At 44.6% G+C, this 17,397-nt stretch overlaps 1 protein-coding gene across 1 annotated transcript in view; it reads left to right on the forward strand.

The window, feature by feature from the left end:
- Positions 1-17,397, forward strand: part of DGKQ (diacylglycerol kinase theta) — a 679,503-nt gene that overhangs the window by 259,223 nt on the left and 402,883 nt on the right. The window contains 1 exon segment of the mRNA XM_030192090.1: positions 4,897-4,987. Coding sequence (XP_030047950.1) covers positions 4,897-4,987 — 91 coding nt within the window.

The following is a 17,397-nucleotide window of genomic DNA, read 5'->3' on the forward strand; positions in this document are numbered from 1 at the left end:
ACTGCATATTATACAACTTGGCATTCACCTGCATGTAGCTTCCTCCTGAGGTGGATATGCCAGAGTCACCAGAGTGTGACAAGTAGGTAGATTGAGGGCAAGGACAGTCTCAGCACCCCCATGAGCAATGTCCGATAGTTGGGAGGGACTTAGGGCTCTGTTTACTAAGCTACGTTATAGGCGCGTTAACATTTTTAACACGTGTTAACCATGTACGCACATTAACCATGTACATATCTACAATATCCCTGTAGGCGCCTACATGGTTAGCACACGCGCTAAGTGTAGACGCGCTAAAAACACTAACACACCTTAGTAAACAGGGCCCTTAATTTACAGACACGTTTTGATCTTCTCTATAGTGCTCTTAAAGACACACTGCTTGCCAGGTACCCTGGCTATGGTAATTTTAGGCTGGCTCCGCATAAGAAAATGCCATGCTGAGTCAGACCAGTGTTCCATCTAGCCCAGTATCCTGCTTCCAACAGTGGCCAGAATCTCAGATAGTAGCAAGATTTCAAGTGTACATCGCTTCATCAAGTGTACAGTGCTGCATACGTCTAGTAGTGCTATAGAAATAAGTAGTTGTACTGATCCCAGGGACAAGTATCAGAGCTTAACTATTCGTTAAGTGAAAAAATATTTGCTCCTGTTTGTTTTAAAAGTAGCACCATGTAATTATGCTGTATTTTTTTAAAGATATGGCGACCAGAACTGCACACAATACTTGAGGTGTGGTTGCATCATAGATCAATATAGAGGCATTCTAATATTCTTTGTGTTATTTTCTTTCCCTTTCCTAATAATTGCTAGCATTCTGTTTGCTTTTTTGACTGCCGCCATATATTGGGCAGAAGATTTCAGCGTATGGTCCATGATGACACCTAGAACCTTTTCTTGAGTTCTGACTCCTAGGGTGGAATCAAATAACTGTGATTTGGATTATTCTTCCCAATGCATCACTTTGCACTTGCCTACATTAAATCTCATCTGCCATTTGGATGCCCAGTCTTCCCACTTCCTAAGGTCTTCCTGCAATTTTTCACAATCTGCATGCATTTTAAGAACTTTGAATAGTTGTGTTTCTGCAAATTTAATCACCTCATTCGTCATCCCTATTTCCAGATTATTAATAAATATATTAAATAGTACTGGTCCCAGTACAGATTCCATTGACACGCTACTATTCACCCCCTCCACTGAGAGAATTGGCCATTTAACCCTACCTTCTGTTTTCTATCCATCAACCAATTTCTAATCCACAACAGAACATTACATTTACATTAGGATCTTATAACCCGCTACAACCAACGTGTTCAACGTGGCAACCAATGCAACTGTAACATAAGAGAGGAAATAGAATCATATTTGCTGCATGTATTACTCTGTGTGGCATTTTGTACTCTCTACAACTTAAAAAAATTTCAAACAACTTGTACTCTCTACAGCTTGACTTTTAAAATTTTCAAAAACCTGTATAAATAATAGTTACAGTATGTCCTATTTTATTCCTATTGGCCATGTGGCCCTCAAGTGCATGCCAATGTCTATTGACATGCGCTAAGCTTTAGCTAAAAGTCCCTTAATGTACAGATTTACAGTTTGTACTTACTTTGTGCATATATTGTAATTTGTATATTACTTTGCAGGTGCTAAGTATGTAGATGTTTTTAGCACATGCACTATGCACTGACTAATTTTCAGGGGGGGGGGTTTCAGGTGGTATGTGTTGGTACGCAGTATGAACACCTTTTCATCTCCTTCCCAGAATGCTCAGTATTGTCCACAGTGGTCTTGACCACATCATCCTGGTAGCATTCTCTCTAAGTTTCTGTTAGCTCTCTCTCATCCCCCCCCTCCCCCCCACCCCCCCCCCCCCCCCCCCCCCCCCCCCCCCCCAGATACCAGCCAGTTGCCCTCACTCTATTCCTAGTCCTTAGGGCTCTGGGTCCACCTCAGTCGTATCACCCTGGTTACCTTCAGCAGCTAGTGACAATAACACAGAGAGACAGTGTGGGGCCTTGAGTCTGTGCTTGAGCTGAAGTCTCAACCTTCCCACCCACACAAGAAATCTGCATTGGATGGGTGGGGATATGGGAAAATAGAATGCCAATTTAAGCTAGAAAACATATTTTACATTTTTAATATGAATATTACCTTTGGAAAATGTACATCTCTGATGTCTGTGTTTTGTGAAGAAATGCACTTCTAAATTTGTGGTCCATTGTTCTGTTTGATGAGGCCTGTCTGTGGTCTGCATTGTAACAAGGTGCATGTTTTTAATAGCATGTAATTTCAATGTAGGAACCTACAGTAGTCCTGCTTGTTCTGTTATCTCAGAGGGGCATGTATTAGTTCTCTAGATAGTAATGTAATATTTGCAGTGCTGCCTTTCCAAGGTAAGGTTGGTGATGTTTGAGCCCTTGCTGTGCTGTTATGGTATGTCAGGTTTACTTTATGCTCAAAATTTGCTCTTTGCAGGGTTTTATATTTCTTCTTGATATATCTGGTGATTAGCACCGAAGGGAAGTTTTCTTTAGCAGTTACTGAGGTGACATTGAAAATTCTGAAGTCATCTGTCTTGACCTCCCTGCAAAAAGCAGAATATAAAATTTTCTCTAGATTCAGTGTGCTTTTTTAAGCTTAATTTTGTGATGTTAATAAGATTATATAGCATGTATATAAAGAATGAATGGCAGAAATAATGGCATAAAAAATTGGTAGTATTATTTTGGGGTTGGAGTTGGGGGTGGAGCTTGGGCTCAGCTAAACAAAAAGGTATTCTGCTGCTCCTGGGAAAAGTTAACTTTTTTCCCGATCTGTTCAGGCACTTGAATCTGATCTTAAGAAGGTCAAAATATTTTTCTTTGACAGCCTTGACTATGGGCCCTCTGTTTAATTTTAATGGCTGATGATGGGGGTCATCAACCATTTTCTTTCAGGATAGTCTTTACCACCCATATGAAGGAAAGAATGAATGGGAGACTGGTGAATTGGCAGGATGCAGTGCGTTGCTACCCCCACCCCCATTAGACTAACTTGTTACTCACTCACACACACACACACACACACACAAAGAGTGATACAAACTGCACATACTGCAGCAGGACATGTTTATCCACACCTACCCTAGCTGATATAATATTTAACCATCTTTCTGACCTCATTTACAACTTTCTTTAAATTAGTCACCTTACTTTCTAACTACTCTTACTCTATTACCTATCTATGTGTTCCATCTTTGCTTATACCCTACACTGTCGATTAAAATGTTATATTACGTATTGTGTTTGCATTGTAAGTAATATACTTTGCCATACTTTGTATTATTATTTGAATGTTTTTACTGCAGTAATTGTCTATTGCTCATGTTTGATTTATTTTTATTGTACACCGCCTTGAGTGAATTCCTTCAAAAAGGCGGTAAATAAATCCTAATAAATAAATAATTAGTCATATGTGATAGGCCAGAAGTGAGAGACTTCTGTGGAGAGAAATGAATAGTGATTGGGTGTGTTATTGATATATCCATTTGTGAGAGAAAGATGGTAACTTACCTGGAAGCCATGTCCAGTGATAAGGCCATTCTAAATTTGTCTTACATTTCAGACTGTAGGCATAATGATAGGAGCAAGGGAAGAAGAGGAATGCATCTGTGATGAATCCTTTAGCCTTGCAGACTATCTGCATGCCGAGGGAGTGAAAGGGCCTCTCCGTTGCAGTAGCTGGCATTGTTCCCTCCAGGTGACCGAATTGAGACATTTGTGTAATTTGTTAACTCCATCATTGATGGGCAATGGCCAACTCATACAAATTCATCATAGTTTGCTGTCTCTGCAAGCCGTATATTCATATATATTCTTTGCTGAGAAAGGCCCTCAGAAACTGAGTGATGCAAAGTGAGGTGACTGGCTGATTTGACGGCTGTGGATGACAGAATGGACTGGAAGCTCCTTGTGGTCAGAAAAGCAGGAGCTGTGATGGTTGTCAGGTTCTCTGGCATGGCCAGCCCTGTCCCAACTGTGTAGCTGATTGCAGATAAGGCTTTAAGTGCTGACAGAGGTTGAGAATGGTTTGCTTGTCAAATCCAAATCTCATTATGCATAATTTCTCTGAGAAATCCTGGAATTGGATCCTGAGTCTGCAAATCTATTGGTCAGGATGCCTTTTCCTGGTTCTCCTCTATGACTGCTATCTCCTGTGGGCCAGTGCCCACATAAACTGCTCAAAGAGTACCAGGGACCAGTACTCCGAGACCCCATCACCAGTGCCAAAGAGATACAGATACCCACTCGCACAGCCACAGAATGACATTCATAGCCAGAGAGACATAGGACGAGCAGGCAAAGAAAGAGGGGAGAAAGAGAGATTAGAAAGGAAGAGGGGAAAGAATTGAAAAGACTGAGGAGGGTAAGGGTAGACATGTGAGGGACAATTAAGGAGCACAAACCACAAGCATCTATCTTCCAACAAGCATCTGACAAAGCATCAGACCATTGAGGGTTTAATTGTGTTTTTTTAGCAGGCGTAAATGCTGACATTTAATTATTGTGGTTTCTATCTGTATGGGCCTTACAAAAATATTTAATCCACAGGAATATCCAAACACACATCCTCTACTTGCATCTAAAATCCTGCGTCAAGCCATATATACATAGAAGTAGCGCAACTAGTTACACATATAAACCATGCCTAAGCCTTTCAAAATTATCTCCATACTGTTATTTATGCTTTGTTAATGATTTTAGAGAGGAGTGGATTACTGGCTTAATATATTTTTACAACAGTTGTATTTGACTGAAATCTGACATGATTAACTGAAAACTCAATCCCAGCAATGTTATCTTTAGTAAGTGTTAAAATAAATTAATAAAATTAACTTTTTTTCTTCTGCAGGGTAGGTGTAGCATATATTTCAATACGAATATCTAAGGAAAGCACTGTGGAAACAGTGATCAAAGAGGTTCTCCAGCAGCTTGAATGGAAAGTAAGTATTTCAAGCAGGTTAATATTTCCAGCAGCTAGGGTATCTTATTGTTTCTCTGAACCAAATGTCTGTGTTAAATTTCATTTCTGTGGGCTGCATATTTTAGTGCTTTTAATATTATTACCATTTACATAATCCAGTTGTGCTTTTTCTGTAAATATAAATATACTTTTCAAACAATTTTTTTTAGTTCAAATCCTTTTACCAATGACATTTGACTTTCTCCAAAGAAAGTAGCAAAAGAAAGGAAGTCCAAAATTCCACAGAGCAATCCAGGAAAAACAGGAGGGTGGAGAGGAAAACACAAAGAGGTGAAGCACTAAAAACAATGAGGCGTGTAATCAAACAAGTAAAACAATCCTTTATTAAAACAGTGCAGGATTGAGATCATAAGTAACACAACATAGGACCCAATATAAGCCATGTTTCAGCCTAAAGGCCCACTTCCAGAGCCCAAAATATCAGTGTGCATTAAATACAGTAAAACTTCTTTCAGTACATGTAGTAAGGAACACCTTTATGACATTTGCAATGCCGAGCATCCCCAATGGAGAGTAGTGCAGGCAAACCACTTCTGGTTCCAGCAGCAATGACCGCATTATGTGACCAATGAATTTAACCATGTCCAAAGAAGTGGTGCAGGAGGTGTTCCAGGGTGCAGTCTGAATTTTTTTCTGGACAGTACTAATATTATAGTGCTGTCTGCCTAAAGTTAACTGGACAAATCTGGTACTGGCAGAGACTATTCTAAAGTTAAGTAGATATATATATATGGTTAACCTTTGCTATATATATATTTTTAAATCATTTTTATTAAACTTTTTAACAAACATAATTTCACATTTATGAATGATAATACACAAGTTGCAAATCACACTTAATTAAACATATAATAAAACTACTAAGTTTCAACAAATTATCGATCACAAGATTAAGAAATCGGATCAAGATGTAAGATTACTCAAATAATCTAAAGGAAATAATTATATATTTTATAACTTTTACGCATGAAGCACATGCCCCGGATTCTTCACTCAAAAGCTGTTAAACAGTGTACATATGGGACTATACCACCACCTTAACCCCCTCTCTACTAACTAGAAATTCCTTTAATTGTTTGGGGTCAAAGAACTGAAATTGTTTGGATTGAAATACAATTCTACAAATACAAGGAAATTTCAATAGGAAACTAGCTCCTATTGCCACAGTTCTTGGGCGCAGGGTCAAAAAGGCCTTGCGCCTCTTTTGAGTCTCTCTTGATAAGTCCGGATAAATCCTTATTTTTGACCCCAAAAATAAAGAATCTAAATGTCTTAGAGAGAGTCTCAAAACTGCATCCCTATCCATCTCTAAAGCAAAAGAGACGAATAAAGTTGCTCTCTTGGTAATAACCTCCAAAGAGGACTCCAAAAAGGTTGTCAGATTCATCACTTCACCACCTTGAGGAAATTTAGATTCGGTTTGCAAATAATAAGCTCTAGTTATTGGTGGTAGTGAGTTGTCTGGCATACCCAATATTTCAACAAGATATTTCTTAACCATTTGTACCGGGGGGTGAACTTGAAAAATTTATTAGTCTCAAATTTAATCGTTTAGACTGATTTTCAAGATATTCCAACCGCCTTTGAGTAAAATTCTTATCTTTAACCAAAGTTTGTCCCACAAGTTCCATTTTCTGAGTTCTTTCCGTAAGAGATTTTACTGCGGCAGTTTGAGATTCAGTCAATTGCAATTGGGATAATGCAGTTTCTGACAAAGTTTTAATAGTTACAGCATTCTTAGTAATTGCAGCTTGTAGAGAGGTATTGGCAGTAAAGGTCAAGTCCCATAGTGACTCTAGCGTCACTACAGCTGGTTTTTCCATTTTCTCCAAATTCAACTCAGGAAGGGGTGCTTTAACAGCGTTTTCCAGGATACTCACAGTCTGTAACGACAGCACAGGAGCAGAAATCACCTCTGGAACTCTCAGGCTGCCCGCACTCCGTTCTCCCATAATCTCCAGACGGCTCCCTCCCTGCTCGTTCTGTAATCCACTTCGGGTCAGAGCGTCAGGGCTCATCGGTAGACATCCACTTCCCGGTTGTGGAGGAGCCACATGTTCGACGGGGCTAAGGGAAGCCCCGTCTACACTGTCGGCCAACGTCACAACGCTAGCCTCAGCTAACAGAGTAGAAGCTTGTCCAGGACCTAGCGCAACTCCAAAATCCTCCATTTTTGCCTGGCGAAGTTGGCTTAACCCGCCAGGGAGAGAGGGAATCTCCCTGACCTTGCCTCTCCTTTTCCCCATCGTGAGGATCAGGTAAGGAGCGAACCTGCGTGGCGTTTTAGAGAGAAGAGTGAGTCGCGTCTAGCTATGCTTCTCATACTGCCGCCATCTTGATCCCCCTTCAACCTTTACTATATTTAATGATAATGGAGAGACCATATCCTCTTCCAAAATGTTCACCTTTTGTTGTTTTATAGTCTAGTATTAAAATCTACTAAAGCAGTGTTTTGTTCCATGTATCCACACAGCATGTCACACAACTGCCAAGTGAAAAATGCATTCCAGAAATTCTTAGGAAATGAAGTAGGAAAAGAAACATGGGTTCCTTGTCATCAGCAGCAATTGAATCCATTAATTGATGGGTTGTATCCGCCTACCAGCAGGTGGAGATAGAGAACACTGAAAGACCATAGTGCCTCTTGGACGGCTAGCCGCCAACTGCCTTCAGTATTTCTCTATCTCCCAGCAGGTGTGGACGTAGCTTGATCAGCTCCTGGATTTCAGACTGCCTGGGGTGGCTCCTGTGCTTTGCTGGTGGTGCCCACTTTAAAGGCATATAGGTTCGCCCTTTCCCTGCCTTACCCATTCACCCCGCCTCCCGGAGTCCCTCTGTTGCTGCCTGCCTCCAGCTTTCCTCACAGCACTAAAAAAAAAAAAAGAGTGCGCTTTTACTGCGTGGCTGTTCTGAGGCTTTTTACAGTGATCCTGGATCTGTGCAGCTTGACCAGAGCTCATTGACTCGGTCTTCTGAGGTGAGAGTGGTGCCCATCTCCTCTGGGGAGGTCCCGCGGACGCCGTTCTGATCGGGGTAAGTTTTGGTGCGAAGCCGACATTTTATTGCTATATTCCCATCCTGTGAAAAAACGGACGATGGCTGCTGAAGGAGTTAAGCGCTGCTCCCGTTGTGGTAAACGCAGATCAGCAGCAGTGTAAAACGTGCTCCTTAGACGCTCACGCTGGTTTGAGCATGCCGAGCGATGTTTCTTCCTGCTCGATGGAGCTGGCAGCGGGCGCCATTTTGTAAGCGCCGCATGCCTCGACCCTTGCGGTTGCAGAGGAGTCTGAGGGCAGGGGGACGCCTCGTTTAGAGGCTGTTAGAGGAGCTTCTACATCCGTTTCTCCTAATTCGGAGGCAGAGGGTCAGGGTGAGTTTTTCTCTCCTGAGTTTGTGCTTTTAATGCTTAAGGCGTTCATACTGAAAAGAGCTCTGCCGCAGGTGTCTGACACTGCGTTGCCTCCTGGCTTCCCTCCGGGTGTTGATGCCCCGGGGATAACTTCAGAGGTTATTTCCTCCCCCGCGTGTTGGAAACACGCTAAACATAGACAGGTAAATTCCCCGTCTGAAGGTGGCGCATATCCCCCCCCGTGGCCGTGCTGTGGAGAGTCAGAGGAATCTGGCAGACCCTCAGGGACGGATGATCCGGAGGAGGGTGCCTGTTTGCCACTGGATTTGGATGATGCCAATGCGGTCCAGATTTTCCACCACGACGAGCTGCCAGCTCTCATTACTGACGCCTTGCAGGCCCTCCCGATTGATGATCCTGCTGAAGGCGACACCTCCTCTGCTCAATGGTCTGACTCTGATGGGCCTTTGAAAGTGGCCAGGGCTATGGGTCAGCTTTACCCTCTGCGTGAGGAGCACTTGGCCCCTTTGGGGATGCCTAAAGTGGATGCATTGGTCACGGCGGTGACAAAAAAGACCACTCTCCCAGTAGAGGGAGGAGTCGCTTTGAAAAACATGCAGGACCGGCGGCTTCAGTCCGCGCAGAAGCAGCCCTTTGAAATTGCGGGCCTTGCCTTGAGGGCGTCTATTTGCAGTTCCTATGCAGCTCGGGCATGTCTTTCCTGGCTACAGCAGGCGGTGGAACAGCCCGCTGATGGTGTGGGCCCCCTTTCTGAGGTTGCCCCGCGGATGGAGTCGGCCCTGTCATTTTTGGCTGACGCCCTGTATGATCTGGTCAGAGCTTCGGCTAAACAGATGTCTGTGGCGGTGTCCACCCGCCGCCTTCTTTGGCTGCAACATTGGGCGGCTGACATGGCTTCTAAGCAAAGACTGGTGAGGCTACCATTTTTGGGCCTCCTGTTATTTGGAGAGGAATTGGAGAAGATTGTGAAAGACCTGGGGGAATCTAAACCCCAGAGGTTACCTGAGGATAGGCCGGGGCCCTCTTCCAAGGGTTCTGTGTTTCCCTCCTCTTCCAGACCTCGCTTCTGTGAAGCTCGAAGGTATCGCTGGGTTTTCTCAATGTGCCTGTTTTCAGCAGAGGAACTCCTTTTGCTCGGACAAACGTTCCGCAGGGGCCGGTTCAAGGCCAGGAGTTCAGGGGCGTCCTCCACAATGATGGGACGCCGGTCCAGTCCTCCTTGCCTTCAATAGGAAGACGTCTTTCCCTCTTTCTAGAGGAGTGGACCAAGATTACCTCAGATCAGTGGGTCCTGGACCTGATCAGAGAAGGTTACCGACTGGAATTCGGTGCCCCGCTGAGAGACGTGTTTGTGGAGTCCCGATGCTGCACTGCCGTAAAACGGGCGGCGGTAGAGGAGACCTTGCAAGTCTTGCTGCACCTCAGAGCGGTGATCCCGGTGCCTCCCGCTGAACGCGGCAGCGGCCGCTATTCCATTAATTTTGTCGTGCCTCGAAAAGGCGGGTCTTTCAGGCCGATCCTCGACTTACGAAGAGTAAACGAGGCTGTCAGAGTACGACATCTCCGCATGGAAACCCTGCGCTCCGTCATTGCGGCATTACAGTCAGGAGAGTTTCTCACGTCTCTGGACCTAAAAGAAGCTTATTTGCACATTCCTATCTGGCCTCCACACCAGCGGTTCCTCTGCTTTGCAGTGTTGGGAAAGCATTTCCAGTTTCAGGCCTTGCCTTTTGGCCTAGCCACAGCTCCCCGTACCTTTTCCAAGGCAATGGTGGTAGTAGCTGCCTGTCTCAGGCGAGAGGGTATCAGAGTTCACCCTTATCTCGACGACTGGCTCATCAGAGCGGACTCGGCAACAGAGAGTCATCTTGCCACAGCCAGAGTGGTGGCGGTCCTGCAGGGTCAATATACCCAAAAGTCACCTGACTCCCTCTCAGTCTCTCGAGTATTTGGGAGTCTGGTTAGACACAGCTTTGGGGTTGGTCTTTCTCCCCGAACAAAGGTGGTGCAAGCTTCAGAATCAGGTCCGTCTGCTCCTGTGGATGCCTCACCTGCAAGCTTGGGACTTTGTCCAGCTGGTGGCACCTTGGGCGAGAGCGCATATGAGGCCTCTGCAGATTGCCCTGCTTCAACAATGGTCTCCAATGTCCCAGGAATATCAATGCAGACTAACGTTGCTCCCTGCGGCCCAGCTCAGTTTGGAGTGGTGGCTCTTCGACAGGATGCTGCGCCAAGGAATTCCCCTGGCGCTTCCTTCCTGTTGCCTGGTAATAACAGATGCCAGCCTCCTAGGCTGGGGAGCTCATTGCCAAGGAAGCTATGCTCAGGGTCTGTGGACACCCATGGAAGCAGGGTGGTCCATCAATCGCTTGAAACTGAGAGCAATATTCCAGGCTCTTATGGCCTTTTTAAAGACTCTGAAGGGGCTTGGTGTCTGGGTTCTGTCAGACAACACGACAGCAGTGACATACATAAATCGTCAGGGCAGCACTCAGTGCAGGGCCCTAGCCGCGGAGGCCGCTGAGATTTGCCACTGGGCCGAGCTACACCTGCAGCTTCTGTCAGCAGCTCACATTGCAGGTCAGAGCAACGTGCAAGCTGATTTTCTCAGCAGGCATCAAATCACCCTGGCGGAATGGGAACTGGCAGAAGAAGTCTTTCTTCAGATTTGTGCCAAATGGGGGACACCCGGAATGGATCTAATGGTGTCAAGTGCAAACACCAAAGTATCTCGCTTTTTTAGCAGAAGGAGAGATCCTCACTCGGCGGGATTGGATGCTCTGGCTCAACCCTGGCCCTCGGGCCTCCTGTATGTTTTCCCTCCTTGGTCCTTGATAGAACAAGTCCTACTGCGGATTCGACAGCACCGAGGTCTGATGATTCTCAAAGCTCCAGATTGGCCAAGGCATCCATGGTATGCGGATCTCCACCGGATGTTGGTGGACGCTCCGGTGCTTTTGCCCCTGGTGCCGAACCTGTTGATTCAGGGTCCAGTGGCTATGGAGGATCCCTGCCGATTTGGTCTTACGGCCTGGCTATTGAGAGGGCGCAATTGAGAGACAAGGGCTACTCTAACAAGGTCATCTCCACTCTCTTGCAGGCCCGCAAGCGGTCCACCTCTGCAGCTTATGCTCGGTTCTGGCGCAAATTTGAGGCGTGGGGTGTTTCAAAGGTGATCACACCCACCCCAGCTACAGTCTCAACTGTGCTGGACTTACAAAAAGGCCTGGCTTACAATTCCCTGCGGTTGCAAGTGGCAGCATTATCATGCTATCGAGGGAAGGTCGCTGGCTGGTCCCTTGCTGCTCATCCGGACATTGCCAGATTTCTCAGAGGGGTGCTTAGGCTTCGTCTGGTTGTCCGGTTCGGCCTGGAACCTGGGGCTAGTGTTGAAGGCTCTTCAGTGTTCGCCCTTCGAGCCGCTTTGGCGAGCTTCGGAGAAGGATGTGACTCTTAAGACAGTCTTTTTGGTGGCCGTGACGTCGGCTAGACGCGTGTCTGAGCTGCAGGTGCTGTCCTCTAGGGACGCTTTTCTGCAATTCTCGGAGTCCGGAGTAACGGTATGTACAGTGCCTTCCTTCCTGCCTAAGGTGGTTTCAGCATTTCACCTGAACCAGACCATTTTTCTTCCTTCCTTTTCTAAGGAAGAGTTCCCGGACTCCTTTGGGCAGTTACATCTTCTGGATGTCCGCAGGGCGCTGTTGCAGTATCTACAGATGTCTAATGACTTCAGGACTTCTGATCACCATTTTGTCGTCTTGTCAGGTCCTCGGCGTGGAGGTCCGGCTTCTAAGGCCACTATAGCCCATTGGCTCAAGGAAGTCATTTTTGCTGTGTATCTGCTTTCAGGTCGGTCTCCGCCTGAAGCGTTTAAGGCGCATTCCACGAGAGCCATCTCTTCCTTGTAGGCTGAAACGAGTGCACTCTCTCTTCAAGAGATCTGTAGTGTGGCTACTTGGGCTTTTCAGCTCTCTTTTGCCCGGCATTACAGGCTGGATGTTGCAGCGAAGCAGGATGCTGTTTTTGGAGCTCAAGTATTGGCTCGTGGTGTAGCCTGTTCCCACCCTAAGTAGGGATTGCTTTTGTACATCCCATCAGTTAAAGGATTCATCTGCTGCTGATGACAAGGAAGGGAAAATTAGGTTCTTACCTTGGTAATTTTCTTTCCTATAGTCACAGCAGATGAATCCATGATCCCTCCCTGTCTGACTTTGTTTTTTGTTCAGATCTTTCTTGCAGATATAAATCTCATTGGGAGAAGTTGGAAAACAGTTACCAGAATTTCTACATGATGTTCTACTACAGGAGGTTGAGATTGTCCCTCCTTTGTTGCTCCTGTTATGGGGCGTTTGTTCGCTGTGAGGAAAGTTTGTGTTACTATACCTTTATGGTTCACTCTGCTTTGGAAATCACAAATAAGGCAGTTGGGGACTAGCCGTCCAAGAGGCACTATGGTTTTTCAGTGTTCTCTATCTCCACCTGCTGGTAGGCGGATACAACCCATCAGTTAATGGATTCATCTGCTGTGACTAAAGGAAAGAAAATTACCAAGGTAAGAAACTATTTTCCCCATATCTTGGTTGGATAAGTGTCCATCCCCCTTTTACTTTACACAGCACAAAAACAGTACTACTAACCATACTAGCCAAATTCAAGCAGGAAATAGCAATAGGAAACAACATCCTCCTCCTCCAATTCGACATGTCTAGTGCAATCAACACAGTAAACCATAACATATTAATAAGACTACTTGACAAATTCGGGATTGCTGGCAACATACCTAACTGGATCAAGGGTTTCCTAACCACAAGAACCTATCTGGTAAAGTCAAAATCAAACATATCATCACCGTGGAAAACAGATTGCGGAGTACTACAAAGCTCACCACTGTCCCCGATCCTCTTCAACCTAATGATGACCCCACTAGCCAAGGCCTTATCCAACTAAAGTCTTAACCCTTTCATCTATGCAGACGATGTCACTATATACATCCCTTATAGATCCACACTGACAGAAATCGCTAACAAAATCAAGACTGGCTTGAATACCATGGACTCTTGGCCAATTGCATTTCAACTAAAACTCAATAAAGAAAAACCTCACTGTCTTATCCTGTCATCCCAATACACCATAGACAATCCCGCAACTATCAACACCCCAGACCACACCCTCCCTGTCTCAGACAGCCTGAAAATCCTCGGCATTACACTGGACTGCAACATTACACTAGAAAGCCAAGTAAAATCCACAACAAAGAAAATGTTCTACTCAATGTGGAGACTCAAACGTGTGTAACAATACTTCCCGAGAGAAACATTCCGCAACCTGATACAATCAATGGTACTGAGCCATGCTGACTACTGCAATGGAATCTACGCAGGATGCAAAGAACAAATCCTAAAGAAACTTCAGACCGCACAAAACTCATCCTTATCAACATGAACGTACCTAAATCTACACTACCCAAGCTGCAAAGGACTCAAATACAAATCAATTTACGCATCTAGCTTTTCCTAAATCAGCACACAACTATGGAACACACTACCAAAAGACTTGAAAACCATATACGACCATCTACACTTCAGAAAGACACTCAAGACCCACCTGTTTAAAAAGGCATACCCTAGAGATCCAACATAAATGCCTGATCTCTTGTGACACAACAACGCAAAAGTTCGTAATGGCCATTACCGAACTCTCCCGTCGAATGATTCCTCTATTTGGTCATACCACATGAATCTTACTCTATCACTACTTCACCTTGTATTTATATACACCGGCGTCTGCAACTGCTCTCTGGCACTATGTAAGCCACATTGAACCTACAAAGAGGTGGGAAAATGTGGAATACAAATGTAACAAATAAATAAATAAATACTTTGGATTTAGTTTACACCTTTTTCAGCAATGCCTCAAGGTGAGTTACATTCAGGTACAATAGGTATTTCTTTGCCACTAGAAGGCTTATAATCTAAGTTTGTATCTGAGGCAATGGAGGGTTAAGTGACTTGCCCAAGATCACAAGAAGCAGCAGTGGGATTTGAAGTGGGCTCTCCTGATTATCAGCCCATTGCTTTAACCACTAGGCTACTCCTCCACTCTGAAAATAACAGGTTTATTTCCAGTGCTGTTAAATTTCAGCATTTTTCTAGTCTTAATAGATATAATGCACAAGCCAGCCTTTAACTTCTCCCATGGATTAGAAGGCAGCTACCTGGTTGCTATTCTGCCTGGTATAACCAAATTCTTTCAAAGCACACACCGAGCGAGTTGGCCTTACCTGTGTTAAATTATACTGATTGCCATGAAGACCAACCAAAAGAACCTCAGGACAGATACGTGAAAAGGCACAGATCAAGGAAGGAAAATAAAAAGAATTACAAAGTCTTAGAATATACCTTGTTGCCTAGTCAGAATATTTATTTAGAAGTGGAAAATGCATGCATTATGTCAGGCCCTCCCTCCAAACTGGATGACCAAGAAGAAGGCTGAGCAGGGAGGCATCCAAAAAGCCAGTACCAAGATCAAAAGAGCTACAAGGTTTATGACCAAGATTTGATCAAAGTAAGCATGTAAGGACAGTATCCCAAATGTTCTGGAAATCTATCCTATTTGGGACATTGACAAAATAAGTTATAACTCAAGAATGCCCAGCTTAGACTACATTTGAAGTATGCAAAGGAACACACAGGTGCTGTAGTTATATGGCAAAAAGAGTTTTGGTCTATTAAAAAAAAAATAGAAGTTTTTGGCCTGAATAAAAAGTGGGGGGGGGTTTTTCCGCAGACCAGTGTAGCACATCACCCAGAGAACACTGTCCCTGCTACTGGGATATATGTAACACTTCTGTTGACTGAAACTGCAACCATCCACCTATGAAGACTACTTCTTAAACCCATTTGTGATTGTCGATCTATAGTGGTTATCAAGCTATAATCCTGACAAATCTTTGTTAACTTTGGAGGAAAAAGCCTCTGCCTGTCTGTGGTCAAAAGTCAAACATTTGTACGACTCACAGATCTCATTCTTTATCCGCTAAAAAAACCCCTCCATTGTCCTTCTGAATTATCTGCAATTTATCTTTGAATTGTCTAAACTCATAGCCTGTGGCAGTTACCTTGAATGTATACCCGACGGGGTCCCGTTTCGCCTTTTCCAACTCCAGACTTTATGAAGGGAATCTATGTGCATATGCCTTCATCTGAAATCAACCAAGCAGGGTTGCTGCAGCCAAGGTATCACCAAATTGCATGATGGGATATCTAATTTGCCAGTTCTTAGGGAATCCATTTGTGAATTGTAAGTCCCTGCATGCCATGGTGTGACAACCTAGACCTAGGCGTGGTGCTCTCTAATGAAGGAGTAAGATGGCAGACTTCTGAGTAGTACTACCTGGATCCCAGAGGTCAGATTGTGGGTAAATGTATGCCATGAGTTCATGGGTATATTTCTGTGGCAGCTGCTCATGTGAGATGTGCCCTTGTAGGGTGCTGCACGATCTCATGTACCTTGTGAATAGGTTCTGATCTTTCTCCATTTCACTTCCTTTCCCAACCCCAATACAATCCTGCTGTAATAAGTATTTGTGATTTGTTCATGGCCCACTCAGAATGCCAACCCCTTGTACCATCATGCATCATATAGGCTTGCACTTTCCTTATTAGGGACAGCAGCCTGCCAATTATAACTCCTATGCAGCCTTTGTTGTTTGATCATTTAATTTTTGTAATCATGTTGGTCCTAATCTCTGCTTTCTGTTTTTTTCTATATTCTCTTAACTCTCATGCCAGGGTTTTGTGTGCATTTGTCATTTTTCTCTCTCCATCCTATCTTCTTTGTGTCCTACATCTATCTCCAACTTTTATCTTTGCATAGCATATACCATGAATCTTCAGAGATTATCTTAAATTTAGGGTAAATCATATGATCTAATGTGCCAACCGATCCTTTGCAGGACCAACAGAGGTTACTATTGGAGCCGTTGACTTTACTACTACTACTACTATTTAGCATTTCTATAGCGCTACAAGGCATACGCAGCGCTGCACAAACATAGAAGAAAGACAGTCCCTGCTCAAAGAGCTTACAATCTAATAGACAAAAAGTAAAGTAAGCAAATCAAATCAATTAATGTGAACGGGAAGAGAGGAGGGTAGGTGGAGGCAGGTGGTTACAAGTGGTTATGAGTCAAAAGCAATGTTAAAGAGGTGGGCTTTCAGTCTAGATTTAAAGGTGGCCAAGGATGGGGCAAGACGTAGGGGCTCAGGAAGTTTATTCCAGGCGTAGGGTGCAGCGAGACAGAAGGCGCGAAGTCTGGAGTTGGCAGTAGTGGAGAAGGGAACAGATAAGAAGGATTTATCCATGGAGCGGAGTGCACGGGAAGGGGTGTAGGGAAGGATGAGTGTGCAGAGATACTGGGGAGCAGCAGAGTGAGTACATTTATAGGTTAGTAGAAGAAGTTTGAACAGGATGCGAAAACGGATAGGGAGCCAGTGAAGCGACTTGAGGAGAGGGGTAGTATGAGTAAAGCGACCCTGGCGGAAGACAAGACGGGCAGTAGAGTTTTGAACCGACTGGAGAGGGGAGAGGTGACTAAGTGGGAGGCCAGCAAGAAGCAGATTGCAGTAGTCTAAACGAGAGGTGACAAGGGTGTGGATGAGGGTTTTGGTAGAGTGCTCGGAAAGAAAGGGGCGGATTTACGGATGTTGTAAAGAAAGAAACGACAGGTCTTGCAATCTGCTGGATATGAGCAGAGAAGGAGAGAGAAGAGTCAAAGAAGACCCCAAGGTTTCGAGCTGAGGAGATAGGGAGAATGAGAGAGCCATCAACAGAAATAGAAAACGGGGGGGAGCGGGGAGGTTGGTTTGGGGGGGAAAATGAGAAGCTCGGTTTTGGTCATATTTAATTTCAGGTGGCGTTGAGACATCCAGACAGCAATGTCAGACAAGCACGCTGAAACTTTGGTTTGGATGCAAGGTGAGATATCAGGGGTAGATTTG

Source organism: Microcaecilia unicolor, chromosome 2 (assembly GCF_901765095.1).
Source record: "Microcaecilia unicolor chromosome 2, aMicUni1.1, whole genome shotgun sequence".
Lineage (NCBI taxonomy): Eukaryota > Metazoa > Chordata > Amphibia > Gymnophiona > Siphonopidae > Microcaecilia > Microcaecilia unicolor.